Source organism: Bombina bombina, chromosome 4 (assembly GCF_027579735.1).
Source record: "Bombina bombina isolate aBomBom1 chromosome 4, aBomBom1.pri, whole genome shotgun sequence".
Lineage (NCBI taxonomy): Eukaryota > Metazoa > Chordata > Amphibia > Anura > Bombinatoridae > Bombina > Bombina bombina.
In genome coordinates this window covers 800,115,561-800,138,119 of record NC_069502.1, presented here as the reverse complement: position 1 = coordinate 800,138,119, position 22,559 = coordinate 800,115,561, and the positions used below count along the sequence as shown (strand labels likewise).

General features: G+C 38.0%; 1 protein-coding gene across 1 annotated transcript in view; it reads right to left on the bottom strand.

The window, feature by feature from the left end:
- LOC128657028 (gastrula zinc finger protein XlCGF57.1-like) overlaps nt 1-22,559 on the bottom strand; it is a 151,623-nt gene that overhangs the window by 80,845 nt on the left and 48,219 nt on the right. Inside the window, exon 7 of the mRNA XM_053711255.1 lies at nt 21,033-21,201. Coding sequence (XP_053567230.1) covers nt 21,033-21,201 — 169 coding nt within the window. The remainder of the gene's footprint in view (nt 1-21,032; nt 21,202-22,559) is intronic.

Here is a 22,559-nt window from a genome sequence, read left to right as displayed (position 1 = left end):
AAACAAAGAGAACAGAGGATATCCAAATATGCCAAAATGTAATTTAATGTAATGTATCAGAACATCACAGAGTAAAAAATCCACTTCATACAGAATCACCTGTTTAAATAGCCTCCTGGGGTTTTAACCCTTACAATCTTATTCATCTGCTCAACTTGTAGCAAACAGCGCCACCTATTGTTATATCATAGGCTGAATCTGTATAAAATATAAAGTACCAACAGCTATGAAACCTCCAGTACCTAACTATAATTTATAAAAAAAAGGATGTATATTCATCACAACTCTAACTACACTAAATACCTACTCTAAATCTACTTATTGGCCTATAAAAATAAATGTAGCAATCAAACATCCCAAAACCTGACTAATAGAAAACTGACCAATCTATCTCTCTATTTAACCCCTTCGGTTCCAGGGTACCGAGATGAAATATCCAAAAAGTCTCTCTTTGTTTAAGCAATAAATCTCTATTGCCTCCTCTTCTAGGTAACTTAATCTGCTCAATAACCTGGAACCGAAGCTGGCTAATATGATGTCCTGCTGCTAAAAAATGATGTGCCACGGGTGCTGTCATCTTTTTACATCTGATGTTACTTTTATGTTCCATGATCTGATCATGGACCCTTCTAGAAGACTCGCCAACATAGGCCCGCCCACATGGGCACTTAATCATATAAACCACATAACTGGTATTACAAGTATACTGTTCTTTGTAATGAAATTTATGACCTGTGTGTGGATGTAAAAAATAAGGCCCTTTAATTATTGAATTGCAATTGCTGCAACCAGTTATGTGGTTTATATGATTAAGACTTACCAATTGGATTGTTGTGCCGGGTTCAATTTGCTGTTTATTACAATTATAGTACCCTTTAATCCTAAAATTCTGACCCGTTAAGGGATGAGTGAAACTATCCTTTATTGATATTGTTACAATTTGAACAAATAAGGCAAGGGAAAAAGCCATTATTCTTTGCGGTTATAAAGCCCTGTCTACTCTTCTTTTTGCTCCCCACATTAGCCCAGATTATCTGTCAGGGATTTATCTCTTTTCCTACTGTGCCTTTAAGAATGTCAACTCACTACCCCTATTTAAGGCTCCTCCCAACAGAACTCATTGCTTGGTAATTTGTTGCTCAGTGTGAAGCTGCTTAAGAAGAGACCTAGCCGTTTATACTACCTTGTATTCTCAACTTATTGCTCTCCTTGAGTATCTGCCTATTTGAATCAACTTGCAGATTCTCTTTTGTGCTTGAAGATTTGCTCCGTTTGTTCACTAAGAGATTTCTCAGTCTCTCTCCTGTAGTGAGGTTGTTCCCCTGCAGCGTGTGACGTCACGCTCCTCATTCTCCCGCCGCGGATCTCTGCCAGGCTCTCTGCGATACTCCTAGGACTTGTTGCTGTGTGGTAACTGTATCGCTATGTGCTAATATCATCTACAATAATTCTAGTCTATATGTATTGCATTCTATGAACTGTGTGTATTGCTGCAACCTCATTTCTCTCTCACTTGCTATATATTGTGGAACGCTCATTTGCTGGATTTCCATATTCGCTTCAGATATCAAATATGCACTAAACCTTTTTACTGCTATTTACCAAATTTCAAACAAATAACTGTGACAAAGATTATTACAAAGTACCATTATTCATTATCGGACTGCATAAGCATATTTCAGACTTTACGCAATTAACCTCTATTGTGCTTGTAATTAACTGTTTGCTCTAACTTAAACTATATCTGTTTCCTCAAGTTTACCACAGCTTATATTACTCTGATTGAACAACCCTGCAAAGTACTAATATTCATTATCAAAGTATGGTTTACAAAATGACCAAAGGTTGACTTATTCACTTATCAAAGTACTGTGTTAATTTCAGTGTGTTTGTTAAAGCCTGCTGCATAAACTATTTCCATTGCAACTCTGTTTGAATTAAGGCACCTGCACTAATTAACTCTTTCACTACTGCTGCAGTCAATCCCATAAGACTTACTCTCTTTTCTGCTTTAAGCATTTATTGTTGCGTGAAGGTTCCGGTTTCACTCAGCAACCCTGCTGTAGTGACCCTCAGATCAATGAGCATATCAGGGTTCCCTTAAGTTAAATCTGTGGGAATCCGAGGTAAGGTGTGAGACTGAGTGGTCCTGCATAAAGCAGGGGCTGTAATTGTAGTGTTCTTTAAAAACAACTAAACATATCCTTACATATTACCAAGCCTTAAAAAAAAAAGGAATACTACTAACAGCTAAAATCATGGATGTAAGTGAACTGTCCAGGAGAGTTGGTTCTTTAGCTCAGAGTATGGATCACATGATTCAAGGCTTAAGGGATATACAACTAGAAAATCAGAGTATAAAAAAATGTATTAATGATCATCTTGCAAACAAAACTACTAATGTTGAGTCATGTCCAGAACCCATTGTTAGTCCACCGGAAAAGTTCTCTGGGGACAGAGCTATGTTTAGGGATTTCAGGAATTCCTGCACTCTGCTTTTTACTTTGAAACCTAAGTCATACCCAACTGACAGGATTAGAGTTCTAACTGTAATTTCATTTCTCAGAGGTGAGGCCAGGTCTTGGGCCAATGCTTTCTATGAAAAAAATGATCCTATCCTAAATTCACTAGAAGATTTTTTTTCTGCAATGTCTCTTTTATATGAAGATCACAATAGAAAAAATACTGCTGAAACTGCCATTAGGTCTCTAAGGCAGGGCAAAAGAATGGTAGAAGACTACATTACTGAATTTAAAAGATGGGCTCCTGACACCCTCTGGAATATTCCTGCTTTACGTAATCAGTTCCGTTTGGGACTCAATGATGCAGTTAAGGATGAATTGGCAAGGGGTGTGATTCCAGAGGACTTGGATGAATTGATGACTCTCTCTATTGGCATAGATTGTCGGCTTAGGGAAAGGAAGTCAGAGAGATCTTATTCAGAGACTACCCCCAGAAGAAACCCCAATTATCATCACTCAACACCTTCCACAGCATTCACTAGACCCATAGAAGAACCCATGGATGTTGCAGTTATTAGGGGACCCTTGAGACCTGAGGAGAAAGCTAGGCGTAAGCTACTAAACCTATGTCTATACTGTGCTGAAAAGAACCATGCTGTTAGGGACTGTCCCTCTCTGATTCGACAAAAGAAGGGTAAGACTTCGTCCAATGACCATACTGTTAATTTGGTTGACAGCATAAAATCTCATCTATCTATTTATGTCTCCCTACAGTGGTCCCATCAGAAGATAAACGTTCAGGCCATAATTGACTCTGGGGCTTCTGGGAATTTTGCTGATAACACTTTTGTTGTTAATAATCACATCCCACTAATAAAGAAGAGTGTTGCTTTAGCTATTCGTCTGGTTGACGGTTCATTCTTTAGCTCTGGTCCCATAACTCACCACACTATCCCACTCAAAGTTGTTACCCCTTCAGGACACACAGAGCTTATTTGTTTTGATGTTCTTCCATCTTCTGTCTATCCATTAATCCTTGGACTGAATTGGTTAATAAAGCATAATCCCACTATATCGTGGTCCACAGCATCAGTAGTTTTTGATTCAAACCACTATAAACAATCCTGTTTTGGGGTACACATACTTTGTCATATCACTGAACATAAGTTACCAGAATGTTACAGTGAATTTGCTGATGTTTTTGATAAAAAGGAGGCTGAGTCTTTACCTCCACACAGAGACTATGACTGTCCTATTGATCTTATACCTGGAAGCTCCATACCATATGGACATATATATCCATTGTCACAGCCAGAATTAAATCATTTAAAAGAATATTTAGATGATAACTTGAAAAAAGGCTTTATTAGACCTTCCACATCCTCTGCAGCTGCAGCAATGTTCTTTGTAAAAAACAAGGATGGCAGTCTTAGACCCATCATTGATTATAGGCAGTTGAACAAATGCACAAAAAAGAACAGATACCCCCTGCCCCTCATACCTGAACTTATTGAACGTTTACAAGGTGCCACAGTTTTTACTAAACTTGACCTCAGAGGTGCTTACAATCTGATTAGGATGAGGGCAGGGGATGAATGGTTAACTGCATTTCGTACTAGATACGGTTTATATGAATACACTGTAATGCCCTTTGGGTTGTGCAATGCCCCAGCGACTTTTCAATGTTTTATAAATGATGTCTTTCATGATTTGTTAGATATTTGTATTGTCGTATACTTGGATGACATCTTGGTTTACTCAAATTCTCTACAGGATCACATTGTACATGTCAAACAAGTGTTGACACGTTTAAGGGCACACCATCTTTATGCAAAGCTTGAAAAGTGTATTTTTAATACAAACACCATATCATTCCTTGGTTATTGCATCTCACCAGCTGGAATTTCAATGGAGTCAAGCAAAGTAGAAGCTATCACTAATTGGCCTATTCCTCGTAATAAAAAAGATGTTCAAAGATTCCTTGGCTTTGCGAACTTTTATAGAAAGTTCATTAAAGACTTTTCACTTATTGTTAGACCTCTCACTACGCTAACACGTAAGCAAGTTAAGTTTGTATGGAATCAAGATGCTGATCATTCCTTCAATACTCTAAAAACTAAATTTGTTTCAGCCCCTATTTTACAGTTTCCAGATCCCACATGTCAATTTACGCTAGAAGTCGATGCTTCAGAGTTTGCTGTGGGGGCTGTTTTATCTCAAAGACGTTCTGAAAAAGAACCTTTACATCCTGTCTCCTACTATTCTAGAACTATGAGTTCAGCAGAGATTAATTATGGAATCGGTGATAAGGAACTTCTTGCAATCAAATCAGCTTTGGAGTTCTGGCGACACCTCCTAGAGGGTGCAACATATCCAATCACCATCTATACCGATCACCGTAATTTAGAATATTTAAAATCAAACAAGACCCTTACTGCTCGTCAGGTTCGATGGAGTTTGTTCTTCTCTCGTTTTGATTACGTCATTACTTATAGACCAGGTTCCAAAAATATGAAAGCTGATGCTCTTTCTAGAAAAGACCCTCGTCCTACTGATGTGGTTTCTCCTTCATCTATCATACCTCTGGATAGAATTATTTGTTTAACAACTGAGTTTAAAACCATCTTACAAGAACATCTGAAGGATGATTCATCTTTGGGTCATTTGGATGTACTAAAACATTCCGACAACTTATACTATCATGGCACTTTATTGTATATACCTCCTTCTCTCAGGAATGAGATACTTACCTCTGCTCACGACTCTTTATTGGCTGGTCATCCTGGAGTTCATAGAACTGCTCATTTGATTAAAAGGAATTACTGGTGGCCAAAAATGAATGATACTATTAAACAGTATATTGATTCCTGTATGGTATGTACAACTAAGAAACATCAGCATAAGAGTCCTTATGGTTACCTTCTCTCTTTACCAGTACCAGACAGACCCTGGGCAGCGATTGCTATGGATTTTGTTGTTGATCTGCCTTCGTCAGCTAATTATAATACCATATTGGTAGTAGTGGACTTATTCTCTAAAATGGCTCATTTCCTTCCACATAGAGGATTGCCTACATCTTCAGAAACTGCTTCACTATTTTTGAATCACATTGTAAAACTACATGGTTTACCTGAAACAATCACCACAGATAGAGGTACGCAATTCACCTCGAGGTTTTGGAATCAATTGTGTTCCTCTCTTAACATTACTAAACGTTTGAGTACCGCTGATCATCCACAAACGAATGGTCAAACAGAAAGAACAAATCAAACATTAGAGCAGTACCTTCGTTGCTACTGCACTCAACAACAAGATAACTGGCATTCTCTACTTGCTACTGCTGAATTTGCTCATAATAATGCCGTAAATTCATCAACTAAAATGACACCATTTTACATCAATTATGGATTTCATCCCTCATACTATCCAAATCAAATCAACAATTCCGACATGCCTATAGTTAATGATCTTGTTAATACCATTGCTACCAATTTCTCAACATTGAAACAAGTTTTACTAGAAGCCCAGGCTGTTCAGAAACATCACTACGACCTACGTAGATCCAAGCCTCCAGATTACAAGATTGGTGACAAAGTTTGGTTAAGCACTAAACATTTACGCTTACAAGTTCCATCTAAAAAACTGGCTTCCCTATATTTAGGGCCTTATCCCATACAAAAGGTCATCAATGTTAATGCTGTAACACTTAAACTACCAGATTCCATGAAGATACATCCCACATTCCACGTTTCTCTTTTGAAACCTTACAGTGCAATCAGAGACTCAACTCAGAATGAGACGGTGGATCCTTCAGTCATTGATGGCATGGAATATGAGATTGAGTCTATTCTAGACTCTCGTTATCATCGTAATCAACTTCAATATCTTGTCAGTTGGAAAGGATTTGGTCCTGAGGAGGACTCTTGGGAGCCTTCCAATAATGTCTCTGCACCACGTCTTGTCTCCTTGTTTCATCGTAGACATCCTGATCGTCCTGGTCCTTGATCCGCGGAGCGGCTCCTTGGGGGGGGGGGTGTCCTGTCAGGGATTTATCTCTTTTCCTACTGTGCCTTTAAGAATGTCAACTCACTACCCCTATTTAAGGCTCCTCCCAACAGAACTCATTGCTTGGTAATTTGTTGCTCAGTGTGAAGCTGCTTCAGAAGAGACCTAGCCGTTTATACTACCTTGTATTCTCAACTTATTGCTCTCCTTGAGTATCTGCCTATTTGAATCAACTTGCAGATTCTCTTTTGTGCTTGAAGATTTGCTCCGTTTGTTCACTAAGAGATTTCTCAGTCTCTCTCCTGTAGTGAGGTTGTTCCCCTGCAGCGTGTGACGTCACGCTCCTCATTCTCCCGCCGCGGATCTCTGCCAGGCTCTCTGCGATACTCCTAGGACTTGTTGCTGTGTGGTAACTGTATCGCTATGTGCTAATATCATCTACAATAATTCTAGTCTATATGTATTGCATTCTATGAACTGTGTGTATTGCTGCAACCTCATTTCTCTCTCACTTGCTATATATTGTGGAACGCTCATTTGCTGGATTTCCATATTCGCTTCAGATATCAAATATGCACTAAACCTTTTTACTGCTATTTACCAAATTTCAAACAAATAACTGTGACAAAGATTATTACAAAGTACCATTATTCATTATCGGACTGCATAAGCATATTTCAGACTTTACGCAATTAACCTCTATTGTGCTTGTAATTAACTGTTTGCTCTAACTTAAACTATATCTGTTTCCTCAAGTTTACCACAGCTTATATTACTCTGATTGAACAACCCTGCAAAGTACTAATATTCATTATCAAAGTATGGTTTACAAAATGACCAAAGGTTGACTTATTCACTTATCAAAGTACTGTGTTAATTTCAGTGTGTTTGTTAAAGCCTGCTGCATAAACTATTTCCATTGCAACTCTGTTTGAATTAAGGCACCTGCACTAATTAACTCTTTCACTACTGCTGCAGTCAATCCTATAAGACTTACTCTCTTTTCTGCTTTAAGCATTTGTTGTTGCGTGAAGGTTCCGGTTTCACTCAGCAACCCTGCTGTAGTGACCCTCAGATCAATGAGCATATCAGGGTTCCCTTAAGTTAAATCTGTGGGAATCCGAGGTAAGGTGTGAGACTGAGTGGTCCTGCATAAAGCAGGGGCTGTAATTGTAGTGTTCTTTAAAAACAACTAAACATATCCTTACATTATCTTATCTCTTAGGCTGGGGAGTCTAGTGTATGCTGGCATAGGCGGCTGTTTAAAGGCTTTCACTTCAGGGTTACACTCACTTAAAATGCGCCAATGTTTTCGTAATATTCTTGGGCTATAGGCATAGGCATTATATTCTGAAATAAATACCAACTTGTCAGGGTCTTTCTTATTTAGGCTATTCTCCTTATTGACCCTTCCTTTCGGTAATTCCAGTACCCTTTTGATGACATCCTCTATCATGTTATGTGTATAACCTCCCTCCAAAAAAAAAAAAAAAAAAAAAAATCTATCTCCCGTCTCCTTTAGTCCAACCAGGGCTAAGCCATCATTTCTCACAATCCTTCTCACCCTTAACATTTGGCTAAAAGGAAGTGACTTAATTAGAGCTGGGGCATGTGCACTAGTATAGGGCATGTGCACTAGTATAGTGAAGGAGACTATTCTTATCTGTATCCTTTCTATACAAATCAGTTTTTAGCACAGCCCCATCCTTACATACCTTAATGTCCACAATGTTTATAGACTCCTCACTCCAGGATAATGTGAATTTCATGCTCCTTGTTGCAGAATTCAATTCCAGCACAAAAACGCTGGAGGGAACCAATGTCACCCCACCAAATGCCAAATATATCATCTATGTAGCGCCACCAGGTGGCGCCACATAGTAGGAAAAGTTTATTTTCATACACAAATCTGTATGGTAGGTCTGCTGCTTTCCATGTCTGTTTAGATGTGTTTTAAATTATAAAAATATTTTTTTTATTGAAAAATAGTATATATAGGTGTAGACCACTAGGGGTCAGTGTATACAAATGAAAACCATAAAGGTATATGTAAAGTGTTAATTAAAGAGGTGTGGTCTTACCTGCCTACAGGTATTTAAGTTGGTTAATGGGTACATACACTGTTTGAACATAAATAAGGGTGCTTGACCCAAAACATTGTTCTGTTTTAACTACTTTTGCTGCCCATGTGATATGGAATAAAAGAAGGTTTGGAAATTACAAGTGGTGTTGCTGTGTTCTTGATATTTGGCATTATCTCTGGGGGTTGGCAGTTAACCCCACACAGCGTGTGCACACACCTTGGGACATTTGTGCTGGATATTAGCCCTATTGGAGATTGTAAAGAAAATAGGCGGCCCCGCGTAACCACATGCAACTCAGAGGTGTAACTTGGCAGATAACAGGCTGAAAGGTCTGCAGACTAGGAGGGCATATGAGTTTGACCGACAAACCACCAATCAATGTCCCTGTACCCTACATACCTCCCCCCATTACCGCCAAAGATAAATGGGGCAGTCCTCATCTTTCTGCTCTGCATTAGGTGCCAATTTTCTGAACATATCCCATTTAAATCTTGACAAGGAATCAGAAATAAAAAATTTAACGCCCGGAATGTTCTTAGCCCTAAAACTTATATGAAGCCTTTAGAACAAAATGCTGCACGTATGCAATGACCTGGGGAGAGGATTATTAGCCAATTCCTTACCCATTGCTCTACTGCGATAACAATTAGGAATAATTCCAACAACACTAGGTTCTTTGTCTAACCTTTATCCTCCCATACCTGAGGCCATTTTCCTACACACCATTTGCCATTAAAAAATGCTTCAAAACGTACTCCGCCCACAGCATCTGGGTATAAATGTATCTCTTTTGCCAATACCTGTTCCTCCCAAATCCTTATCCCTTTAAAGTTTTGTAAAAAAACTGTCCCAAATTTGCAACTCCCCCCTTTAACTGTTTGTTCAATCTAATTCTATGGCTGGACAACACCGCGCCCCCTGTACTGATTTCCAGTCTTCTTTTAAAAATTCTTCCTAAGGGTATTACTCTGCATGCAAAATTTAGCAGCCCTAATCCTAACTGTTACTTTTTTCATACCTATCACTTGTTTTATAGCTTATCATCTTAGCTACCCTATCCTTTGCAATCTACATTGTTTATTCACTGAATCATTTTCTATGCCTAAAAATGACAAACTAGTACAAGGTCCCTCTGATTTCTCCTGTGCTACAGGAACCCAGAACTCTATGACAATTTTTAACAGCTTCCCTAGAATCCTATCACATTTGCCTGTATCACGCTCACCAACAACCATAAAGTCATCTAAGTAATGGATTATTGATCTGCTACCTGTCCTTCTCTGTACCAACCAATGCAAAAAGGTACTGAACATCTCAAAATATGTGCACGTAATTGCGCATCCCATGGGCAGACATTTATTGACCTCTAGGATAAAACAAATGTTGAATCATTCTAAATTTACCAACCTCTTTTTTCGGAACCAACGGGGACACTATTATTATACTTTATTTATGAAGCGCCAACATATTCCGCAGCGCTGTCCATGGATTCATATAAATAAAACAGTACAAGACTTGTAATTCACAAAACACATACAGGAGGGATTGAGGGCCCTATTCCCGTGGGAACTTACAATCTTTCCAATGGTTTCTCCTTAAAAAAGGCCTCCTATCAGGCTTTTATAACAGTACTGCCCAAACCAGGCAAATCCCCAGACCAGCCAGCTCACTTCCGACCTATCTACCTCCTGAATGTTGATTTAAAAATTTACGCCAAAGTTTTGGCAAATAGACTCAATGCAGTCCTCCCTTTGCTGATTCATGTGGATCAGGCAGGCTTTGTACCTGGTTGAGAGGCCAGGGACAACACCACGCGTGTGCTGCAACTTATGCAATTTGTTTCTTTACATAAAACCCCTTCAATCCTCCTGTCAACAGATGCTGAAAAGGCCTTTGACAGGTTGGATTGGACCTTTTTAAAACTCACCCTCCAGAAATTCGGTATCCCAGAGGAATTTATCTCCAAAATCTTTGCACTTTATGTGGGCCCAACAGCCAAAGTTAAAGTGAATGGTATCCTGTCCGGCTCATTTCATATTAAGAATGGGACGAGACAGGGGTGCCCTCTTTCCCCCTTATTATTTGTACTCTCTATGGAAATTTTGGCAATCAAGCTTAGGGGCAGCTCAGAGGTGAGTGGTCTGCAGATTAACCAGACACAATACAAAGCTACATTGTTTGCGGATGACTTACTGCTTTCCCTTACCAACCCGACTAAATCCCTTCCCTGCAGCTCGCCTAATTTTGGCCCAATACGGGAGAGCAGAAAAGTGGAAGTATTGGCGCTTACAGCTAGGATAGATCTATATTTATATGAAAATACGAATAAATAATACAAAATATATATATATATATATATATGAGCAAGAGATAATAAAGATATATTAAGGGGCTTCTAAGAGATTGCTTAAAATGATACAGCACTCAAGAAAAGATATCAAGAATTTAATATTAGTAAATAAATAAATACAATTGATAAAGAACAATGTCTAAAATATCAAGCACAATTACAATATAAAATTTAAAGGGAAGGGGTATGCAGGGCAGTAGAACCTAACTCTAAAGACTAGCTCAAACAAGCAGATTACAATAGAGAGGTACAATGTCAAGCAGAACGATTCCCTATTCCTAAATACACACGTGGATAAGAGATGGCCTCAGTGATGTAAATATAGCACTCGATAATAAAACACTGAATATAAAACACTTAATAATAAAACATTCAAATATAGAATCTGGACGTCCAGTATTAAAATAATAGGGATAAACGTGCAAAAGAAAATAGTCTAAAAGGGTTAAATATAAACAATGATCAGAATAAAAATGATCAGAGTAAATTGTCCCGTGAGAGCAAATATATATATAGGCTCAGTAAGCAATGATGGTATTGTATATCACCAGTATGTCTATTGGAGCTTAGTCTATTCACTTTATGCTCTCAAATGTAGTTGATCTTGCTCATCGAGTATTGGATGAAACTTACACACATTTGAGAGTGGTACCTTAAGCTTTGTTAAGAAGAGAGAAGGCAGCTGTCTGTAGTAGAGTGGATCGATCTTTTCTGTCTCTATTCAGTAGTCGGTCTGTGTCCGATAACCGCCTCTTCAAAATCACAAGAGCAGTGTATCCAATAGCCAGCTTAGGCTTTGCTAGCGTCTTCTGTTTCTGCACGGCCGGTCACGTGATGTTGTGTCAGCTGTCAGGTAACGTGTAGCCGTATCAGCTGTTTTTACCGGTGTCCGTGCACTCTCTGCTTTCAGTGAAAGCTAAGTCGGTATATTCAGAATTGGTGTGTTGGAAGTTCCTCCTTCCAGGCTTACAGCTGAGGGTGAACTCTTCTTAATGGAAAGTAGCACCACTCCTCTTTTAGATAGAAATAGAGGGTGATGTGAATGTCTCAAGGTGGATGGTAGTAAACAACTTCAACGCGTTTCTCCCCTTCCTGGGGCTTTTTCAAGAAGTGTTCACCTGTCTTCTAGGGCTCCTTAATATACACCTCATAGGTGTCTCATTGGTCAAAAGTCCTGTGGGTGTGTGAATCAATTACCAGGTGATATTTAAGGTGGTAATTTTTCGTTCTATGCAATAGATTATAGTTCAATTTCTTAGGGATATTTAAGGTGGTATCCTTTGGATCTCATCAGTAGTGATTTTACAGACATATACTGCATAGGTTATACAACATTCTCCATATATATATAAATTATAGACATTTGGATAATTATCATAGATTAATATTAGTGTAAGAGATATAGTTAGACTCAGTATATTTTACTCTAAAAAGATGAAATTATTAAAATTAAAAAACAAAGGTTGAAAAGGATAATATTTTTAAAAAAAAATTAAAAAATTTTTTTTTAAAATTCTTAAATTTTTTTTTTTTTTTTTTTTTTTTTTTAATAAAAAAACCTTCAAAAAATTTCCAAATTTCTTTAATCATACATAAATGGGCTTAGATCCAGTTCTGAGTTTAAACCCAGGGGGTGTAAAGTTTTCATATTGTATATTAGCTCAGCCTCTCTTTTGAGTAGTTTAGTCTCGTAATTTCCCCCTCTCCAGTCACGTTTAACTTTCATTATTCCCCAAAAAGAGAAATCTTTAAGTTTATTGTTGTGGACATTCCTAAAGTGACTATACAGATGTGTGTCCATCTTTCCCTTTTCTATTATGCACAGGTGTTCCCTTATTCTTTCATTTACACTCATCAACATTATTAAGAAGGCTAGAAATATAAGCCTAACAGAAATAGATAGAAGAGTAAATGAGATAAAAGAGAGCCTGGAGAGTAGAAAAGACTGACACATTTAAAGAAAAACAGACAGAAATAATAAAATCTCTAAAAAAGACTAATACTGAATTACAAATAATAAAAAAGAAAAAACTGAAAAGAGATAAAGATGACTATGCAATGGGTAATATAGAAAATGAAATAGATAAAGATACACTACCCCAACAGAGGAATAGCAACCTGGCACAAAACAGAATGCAAAAACAAACTTATAACGAAATATCCATTAATCAAAACACACCAAATAACTATAGGAGACAGGAAGACTATAGACATAGAAATAAATCAACACATAATACACCCAACATACAAAGGAGAGATAATCACTACGAGGGAGAATATAGATGGCAAGAGGCACCACGTAGGAGATATGATTATGACGCGAATAATAGACAAAGACAGTATCACTACTCCGAAAGAGAGTATGCAAATCAAACAATGAATAACCCTAGATTCGACATAGAGTATCATAATCATTACCAAAGTTACTCTAACCAAAATTGGAGAAACGAGAGAAATAAAGAAAGACCACACACTGATAGGCAACATAACTCAATTTACAAGAATGATAAGAATTGGAGAATACCTCTGAGAAACAGATTCCAACCATTATCACATAAACCAGGCAATGACCATCAAATAGAAAGAACTGAAATAGCCCAAGGGGCTCATTTTTTAGGGGACAACCCAAGGGCAGAAAATGCCAGGGGCACCATTATAGAAAAAGTCCAACTAGCTCCACTAATGGGTCAAAGAAAAAGAATGTTAGAGGAAAGAGAGGAGGAAGGAGGAGAAATAATAAAGAGGCCCAGAGAGAGAAGGGAGATGTGGTAGAACCAAAGAATCATGGAATTTTTAATATTAGCAAAACAGAACTAAGTAATGAGGAAAATAAAGTACTAGGACGTGGTCTATCGTTTGCACCCACGTCTCAATTAAATAAATTTGAAACCCTCATAAACGTAACACAATTTGTAAGGAAACTGACACTAAAAAGACACTTCCTTAAACACCCATTAGAATTTACCCCCAAACCACCAGCAATAACTACTGCAAAATATACTCACACTGAACTAAAACCGAAATCCAAATTCTACCCCACACAAGACAAGGGTAAAAATATAGAACTATTCGAAACACTAGTACAGAAAGACCTTGAAAAATATAAAAATAATAGAAAACTACCCCAGAATCTGACAAAATCTGAAAATGCTACTCTACAAAAGTTAAAGAAGAACAAAGATATTATTATAAAACCAGCAGACAAAGGGGGAGGAGTGGTGATAATGGATAAGAGCTACTATGTACAAGAGGCAGAAAGACTATTAAAAGATATATCAACCTACAAAGAACTTAAAAGAGATCCTACCAGGGTAGACCAAATTCTTTTGAAAATGCATTTAGACGCTGCAAAAGAGAAGGGCATTCTGAACACGAAAGAATATAACTATATATACCCAGAATTCCCCAAAATACCAATTTTCTACTTTCTACCTAAAATACATAAAGATCTCAAACAACCTCCCGGTCGCCCAATAATCTCAGGTATTCAATCACTTACTTCTAATTTATCACAGTACATAGACAGATTTCTCCAAAAATACGTCAAAAAACTACCATCTTTTCTAAAAGACTCAACCCAAGTCCTACAATTACTAGATAACCTAAAAATAGAGGGTGATATATTACTGGCTACGTGTGATGTAACATCACTGTACACCAATATTGCACACGATCTAGGCATTAAAGCAGTCTCCAACTTTCTATCAAAAGATGACACTATCGATAAAGAACAAAGAGAGTTTATCTTAGAAAGCATTAGATTTATCCTGGTGAATAATACTTTCTCCTTCAATCAAAAAATGTATGTGCAAATAAAAGGCACTGCAATGGGCACCAGGTTTGCGCCAAGCTATGCAAACCTATTTATGGGAGACTGGGAATCAGATTTCCTAGGTTCGAATAGCTTGGCGAAAAACCTGGTGTCCTATAAAAGATACATAGATGATATTCTTATATTGTGGAAAGGGAATGATACTACACTAACTGAATTCTTTTCAGCTATGAACACAAACAATAGAGGGTTACATTTCACATATGAAATAAGCAAAGAAAGGGTCTCATTTCTTGACCTTGATATAACAGTAGAAACAGATAAATTTACCACTAAAACATTTTTCAAAAAAGTGGACGCTAATAATTTTATACATGCGGATAGCTGCCATCTGTCCAAATGGAAAACCAATATCCCTAGAGCACAGTTCTTAAGAATAAGAAAGAATTGTTCAAACATATTAGATTACGAAGAACAGGCACAAATCCTGAGCAAAAAATTTGGGGAAAAAGGCTATGAAGATAAGCTAATAGAGGTAAATTATGAAGAAGTTAAACACATAGATAGAGCAACACTACTTACATATAAAGACAAAACTAATCTTGAAATACAACCAATAGATGAAATATCAGTTCCATTTATCACAAATTTTAATGGAGAACACAAAAAGATAGAAAAAATAATCAAGAAACACTGGCATCATGTGAGAGAAGATCCAATCATAGGGGATAAAATCTCCCTAAATCCAAAATTTATATACAGGAAATCTAGAAACCTAAAAACACTACTAGCGCCAAGTGAATTTAAGACAAAACCCCCCCTAAAAGAACAGGATCTTTTAGGGAACACACTAAAAGGTTTCTACCCCTGTCACTGCTGCAGATCATGTAACTACAGCAATAAAATAAAACAGTACTCTTCCACACAAACGGGTGAAGTATTTCCCATTACGGATACAATACGATGCACTGATAAAGGGATCATCTATTTAATACAGTGTAGCTGTAAAAAACAGTACCTAGGTGAGACCTCAAGAACATTAAGGGAAAGAATAAGGGAACACCTGTGCATAATAGAAAAGGGAAAGATGGACACACATCTGTATAGTCACTTTAGGAATGTCCACAACAGTAAACTTAAAGATTTCTCTTTTTGGGGAATAATGAAAGTTAAACGTGACTGGAGAGGGGGAAATTACGAGACTAAACTACTCAAAAGAGAGGCTGAGCTAATATACAATATGAAAACTTTACACCCCCTGGGTTTAAACTCAGAACTGGATCTAAGCCCATTTATGTATGATTAAAGAAATTTGGAAATTTTTTGAAGGTTTTTTTATTAAAAAAAAAAAAAAAATTTAAGAATTTTTTAAAAAAAAAAATTTAAGAATTTTTTTTAAAAATTTTTTTAATTTTTTTTTAAAAATATTATCCTTTTCAACCTTTGTTTTTTAATTTTAATAATTTCATCTTTTTAGAGTAAAATATACTGAGTCTAACTATATCTCTTACACTAATATTAATCTATGATAATTATCCAAATGTCTATAATTTATATATATATGGAGAATGTTGTATAACCTATGCAGTATATGTCTGTAAAATCACTACTGATGAGATCCAAAGGATACCACCTTAAATATCCCTAAGAAATTGAACTATAATCTATTGCATAGAACGAAAAATTACCACCTTAAATATCACCTGGTAATTGATTCACACACCCACAGGACTTTTGACCAATGAGACACCTATGAGGTGTATATTAAGGAGCCCTAGAAGACAGGTGAACACTTCTTGAAAAAGCCCCAGGAAGGGGAGAAACGCGTTGAAGTTGTTTACTACCATCCACCTTGAGACATTCACATCACCCTCTATTTCTATCTAAAAGAGGAGTGGTGCTACTTTCCATTAAGAAGAGTTCACCCTCAGCTGTAAGCCTGGAAGGAGGAACTTCCAACACACCAATTCTGAATATACCGACTTAGCTTTCACTGAAAGCAGAGAGTGCACGGACACCGGTAAAAACAGCTGATACGGCTACACGTTACCTGACAGCTGACACAACATCACGTGACCGGCCGTGCAGAAACAGAAGACGCCAGCAAAGCCTAAGCTGGCTATTGGATACACTGCTCTTGTGATTTTGAAGAGGCGGTTATCGGACACAGACCGACTACTGAATAGAGACAGAAAAGATCGATCCACTCTACTACAGACAGCTGCCTTCTCTCTTCTTAACAAAGCTTAAGGTACCACTCTCAAATGTGTGTAAGTTTCATCCAATACTCGATGAGCAAGATCAACTACATTTGAGAGCATAAAGTGAATAGACTAAGCTCCAATAGACATACTGGTGATATACAATACCATCGTTGCTTACTGAGCCTATATATATATTTGCTCTCACGGGACAATTTACTCTGATCATTTTTATTCTGATCATTGTTTATATTTAACCCTTTTAGACTATTTTCTTTTGCACGTTTATCCCTATTATTTTAATACTGGACGTCCAGATTCTATATTTGAATGTTTTATTATTAAGTGTTTTATATTCAGTGTTTTATTATCGAGTGCTATATTTACATCACTGAGGCCATCTCTTATCCACGTGTGTATTTAGGAATAGGGAATCGTTCTGCTTGACATTGTACCTCTCTATTGTAATCTGCTTGTTTGAGCTAGTCTTTAGAGTTAGGTTTTACTGCCCTGCATACCCCTTCCCTTTAAATTTTATATTGTAATTGTGCTTGATATTTTAGACATTGTTCTTTATCAATTGTATTTATTTATTTACTAATATTAAATTCTTGATATCTTTTCTTGAGTGCTGTATCATTTTAAGCAATCTCTTAGAAGCCCCTTAATATATCTTTATTATCTCTTGCTCATATATATATATATATATATATATTTTGTATTATTTATTCGTATTTTCATATAAATATAGATCTATCCTAGCTGTAAGCGCCAATACTTCCACTTTTCTGTAGCCACACACCCAAGGGATTTCTTGAGAGGGTCCCTACTTGTATTTGGCTTTAGGTTATAACTAGCGCTGATTCTTCCCCTACTCCAATACGGGAGAGCCTCAAACTACGCAATAAACTCTTCCAAGTCGGAATTACTTCCAATGGAAATGTCTCCGGCAGAATGTAAATTATTGGAAGTTGATTATCCATATCAGAATCAAACCAAAACGTTAAAGTACTTAGGCGTACATTTATCATCTAACCAACATGACCTGTTCAAATATAAGTATGAAAGATTTATACACGAATTCAACTCATTTATTGCATCTTGGCTCCCTAAATCAATTACTTGGATAGGAAGGATTAATGTGGTAAAAATGAATTTGTTACCTAAACTTTTATATATCTTCCAAACAGTCTCTATCCCAATTCCTAATCACTTCCTCCCTACACTACAGTCCATCACTAACTCTTACATATGGCATAAAAGACCACCAAGGATATCTAAAACAACACTATATCTGCATCCAACTAGGGGAGGGCTAGGTGTACCAAATCTCCAGAATTACAAAGATGCCACTATCCATCAGAGGATTGTTGATTGGCGTTACCAGTCGGCAACTTCATCTAAAGCCTGGGTCTCCCTGGAACACAACTTAACGGGGATACTCCAGCTAGGGAGCTATTGTTGGCTTCCCCCTGAACACCGACCTTCTACAATCCAAAACTATCCCATTATAAAAGAAACTTTTCAGGTATGGTCTAGACAGATACAGAAAAACACCTCGTTCTCTAGTACCCCATCCCCTCTCACACCATCACTCTCCAATCCTGACTTCTTGGTGGGGAATTCTCCAAAAAATTTAAAACTAGACATCCATGGACTTCTCCCGGTCTATCTGTTGACGGAGGCAACAAAAATAATCCCAATGACACAAATGCAAAACTTGGAGAACGACTTCTTCGCTACCTGGCTAAGATATAATCAGCTGACACATTTTATCAACACTCATAAAAACAAACAGGATCTGGTGCGTTTCCTCGCACTAGATTTGAACAACTCTGTAGTGCACCTCACCAACCAGCCCATACTATATCTCTTTTGTATGCTATTCTGAACTCACCTCCAACAGACCACCTTCCTTCTTACACACAAAAATGGCAAAAAGACTTTGTGGGGCAAGTATCAGTAGAGGAATGGAATAAAATTTTCCACAACATAGCCAAATCTTCTCACTCCGCCTCCCTGCTGGAAGTCAATTATAAACTCTTAATGAGATGGTATTTGACCCTGCAACGCCTACAATACATCTTTCCCCTGACATCTAACAGATGCTAGAGGAAGTGCAACCAAGAGGGTTCCATGTACCATATTTGGTGGTCATGTCCTAGTATTCAGCCGTTTTGGTGCTCCATAACTAAGGAAATTAGCAAACTCCTAGGACGCGACATTCCTCTAGATCCAGTAGTTTTACTCTTCCATGATATTCCCAAAATGCAATCTAAGGCCCACACTAGGCTTCTACACATTGCATTGAATAGTGCTAAGCAAGTCATTCCTCGGAGATGGAAACAGGAGATTACTCCTACGACTGACGAGTGGCTTGCTCAGGTTTTGCCAAATATACGACTAGAGAGGTTTCATTACTTCTCCATTAACCAATTGGATTTCTTTTGCGAGATTCTCTTCCTATGGGAATCCAGACCCTGCAGCTAATTACCAGGAGGACGCAAGATAACCTAACACCCTTGATAGGGGTAAGCCCATACTGTAATTTTAATATCCCTCAGCAAACTTTATTTCACTTCACTCAGGAACACGTGTATTTGACCTCTTCTCTTCTTTTTCTTTCCTCTTCCTTTCCTTCGTTTGTCTATTCTTCTTTTTCTTTATGTCCTGCTAAACACTTGCAAAATTCATATTGACAATTCTCTATGTAACCAATATTGATAATTGTTGTTTGATGGCCTTTCTAGTCCATTTCTTATTGTATTATTTTGTTTAACCCACAACAAATGTAAGAACTGAAACACAGGGATTTCGATGATTGCCAACAGACTTATGCTGTGAGTGTTTTATTCTCTGCTTGTAAATGTTTGAAGTTATTTCAATAAAGCTTTTTCAAAACTTAAAAAAAAAAAAAAAAAAAAAAAAAAAAGGCCTCCTATCCTCCCTAAATCAACTAACTTTTTTAATTTCTCCCTCAATACCTCTGGTAATTCGTATGCAGATTTTAAATTATTTGCCTTTTTTGCCCCATATACCTCTCCCTGAATAGGCACCTTTAAACCAAATTCAAAACCTTCCTTTAACATCCTCCTGTCCTTGACATTATGATATCCTTCCAATACCTTGTAAATCTTAGTTACTTTCAATGGGATTCTGGCCGACCCCAGCCCCAACCCCTTGAAATCTGCCTGAGCCCTGAAAGGAATTATTCTTACCCCCTTCTTTTCTTCTACAATCCAAACTGGGGTGATTACCTGTGCAGTGTTTACGAATATGTTTGTACTTACAAGATAATCCCCTGTCACAGCGCTTGTCGTTAAACGCCCAGCATTCCTTCACCTCATATTTATTTCTCTTAACAATAAACGGATTCCTGCTCTTCTGCTAATTGAACTAAGCATGACCATATGTCAATGATTTTTACCCAAAAATCCTTTCTGCCCTTTACACCCGTGGCCATGCTACCTCTCTTTAATTCCCCCATAGCTTGTGAAACAATCCGCAATTAAATGCAAATACTGCATCATACCTTTTATTTGCTCTAGATGAGCATCCAAAAAACATCCAGAAAACATTCAGAGTATACTGCAAACCCTTTAACCCAGTCCACAAATGAAATCTTTTTCCTAGCCTTAGCGCCTTCTCCTGTTGACTTAGTGGCAATTCAAACTCTGTTCAGCACTCAAGCAGGTATATAAGGTGTGCAAGCTGTCAGGGTATAACACCAAATTCCCCAAACAAATATCCATGAGCAAACGATGCAGCAGCACCACCAATTCTTGTTAAAGGTTTATTAAAACAAATAAATATGTCTTTGGTCCAATAAACCTTTAAGAAGAATTGGTGTTTCTGCTGCATTCTTTGCTCTTGACTTAGTGGCAACAGCATCCCTAGTAATACTAAAAAAAAGTCAAGGAACTTTCCTTTCTGAGCTTTCTGCACTATTTTTCCTTTTATATGTGAAGAGAGTGGTACTGATTTAACACCATTTGTTTCGTTATCCATAACATTATCCCCCTCACTTTCCTCTGAATCAGAGGCCTTTTGAGCCCCACCGTGCCCCTACTTTTTTTTTCATATTTGGGAATATAACAACATCAGAATCATACCTGCAACTGGAACTATCGGATGAGATAACAATACTACATTTCTTACCTTTCTTATGTACTCCCGCTCCACAAATTGAAAGTTCCTCCCTAGGCCTCACTTTGCTCGGACCGGGTTGCTCCTGCTGGCTCTCTGTTCCTTGATCTCGTTGCTCCTTAGTTGGCTGCTCCCTCCGCCCTTCCCCAGCCGTGATTCCAAATGAAACGCCCTTTCCAGCCTGTGGATAATATATGTTACTCATATGGTTACCAGCATTTTTTTTTTTTTTTATTAAATACAATATCTTTATTAAAATGGACACAGGAGTGAGCATATTGTATGCACTCAAATATTTGCAGAAAATGACAATTGAATGTTAAGAACAAGACAAGTAATACTGGTGTGTGACCTTGTTGGTGTTTGGATGAAATGAAGGTACCTAAAAATGACCTTCTTCAAACACTTGAAAATCAGCATAATTATTAGTAAAATAGATGGAGGTCCTGAAGACACAGAAAACAAGGCACCACACGGAACAGCACCGCCAGGCGAAAGAACCAAAACACATCAGACAAACTCAAACCCACACAGGAAGCGGCAGTCACTCGTGTCAATAAAGTGCTCGAACAGCTCAACACCACCAGTAACGGTTAAATATACAGAGCAAGGGTATAAAAAGCTTAAAACAAGTTTATTAAAACAAGTAAAACACAGCAATGCGTTTCTCGGCTACACAGAGCAGTTTCATCAGGCTGATGAAACGAGTGACTGCAGAGCTTCTCACACACACACACCCTCATTTGGCTTTGCTGATTGGTAGCACTAGCTGAAGGCGTTGGGATTCCGCTGCCTCTGATTGGTGAGACGTACCCACGTGATCGGACTGCGTACATTGCGGTTGAGTCTGTCGGGCGACTAAGAGGTCCCGGCCTGCTGTTTCTGGCACCATGAGTGCCGCTCCCCATGCGAGCCGGAACCCGTCCGACGTGCCTGGCTCCCCCACCCGACGACACTGCCCCACGCGGCGCCCCCCCCTCTGCATCCACAGGACCTCCATCTGATCTGGGAGAGCTGCCATCATTCTGACCGATTGTCAAGCATTGCTTATCATCATTAGCGCACCTCCATAGGGTGGTTCTTATCCCTATCCTCTCCACTATTAGTAAAATAGTTCTAGTAAAAACACGGAGAAAATAATAACACAGCAGTAGGAACCGTGATGAATCAGACAGATGAACTCGCTTTGTCTAGTATGTTCTGCCGGCTCAGGGACAATCTGACATTGGGGTTCAGGGTAGGAAGTCCGCTGGAGCCATTACAGTTTTGTATTTGTCAATTCTTATAAACCATATAGCGTGTCTGAAGGAGTTCATCCGATACCCAGTTTGGTGACAGGAAGGGGTAGTAAATGCTCCCTGACGGGTTGTAGTAAGTCATAGCGCTTGGTTGTGAACCATGCGGCCCAAGTCCGTCATATGTAAAAAAAAAAATAAAAAAAAATAATGTTCACACCGTGTCATACCCAAGGAGAGCAGTATGAGACATTGTGAGCCATGCTACCCGATACCTGTTCTCCGTATTGCCTCAGCAGCCCCA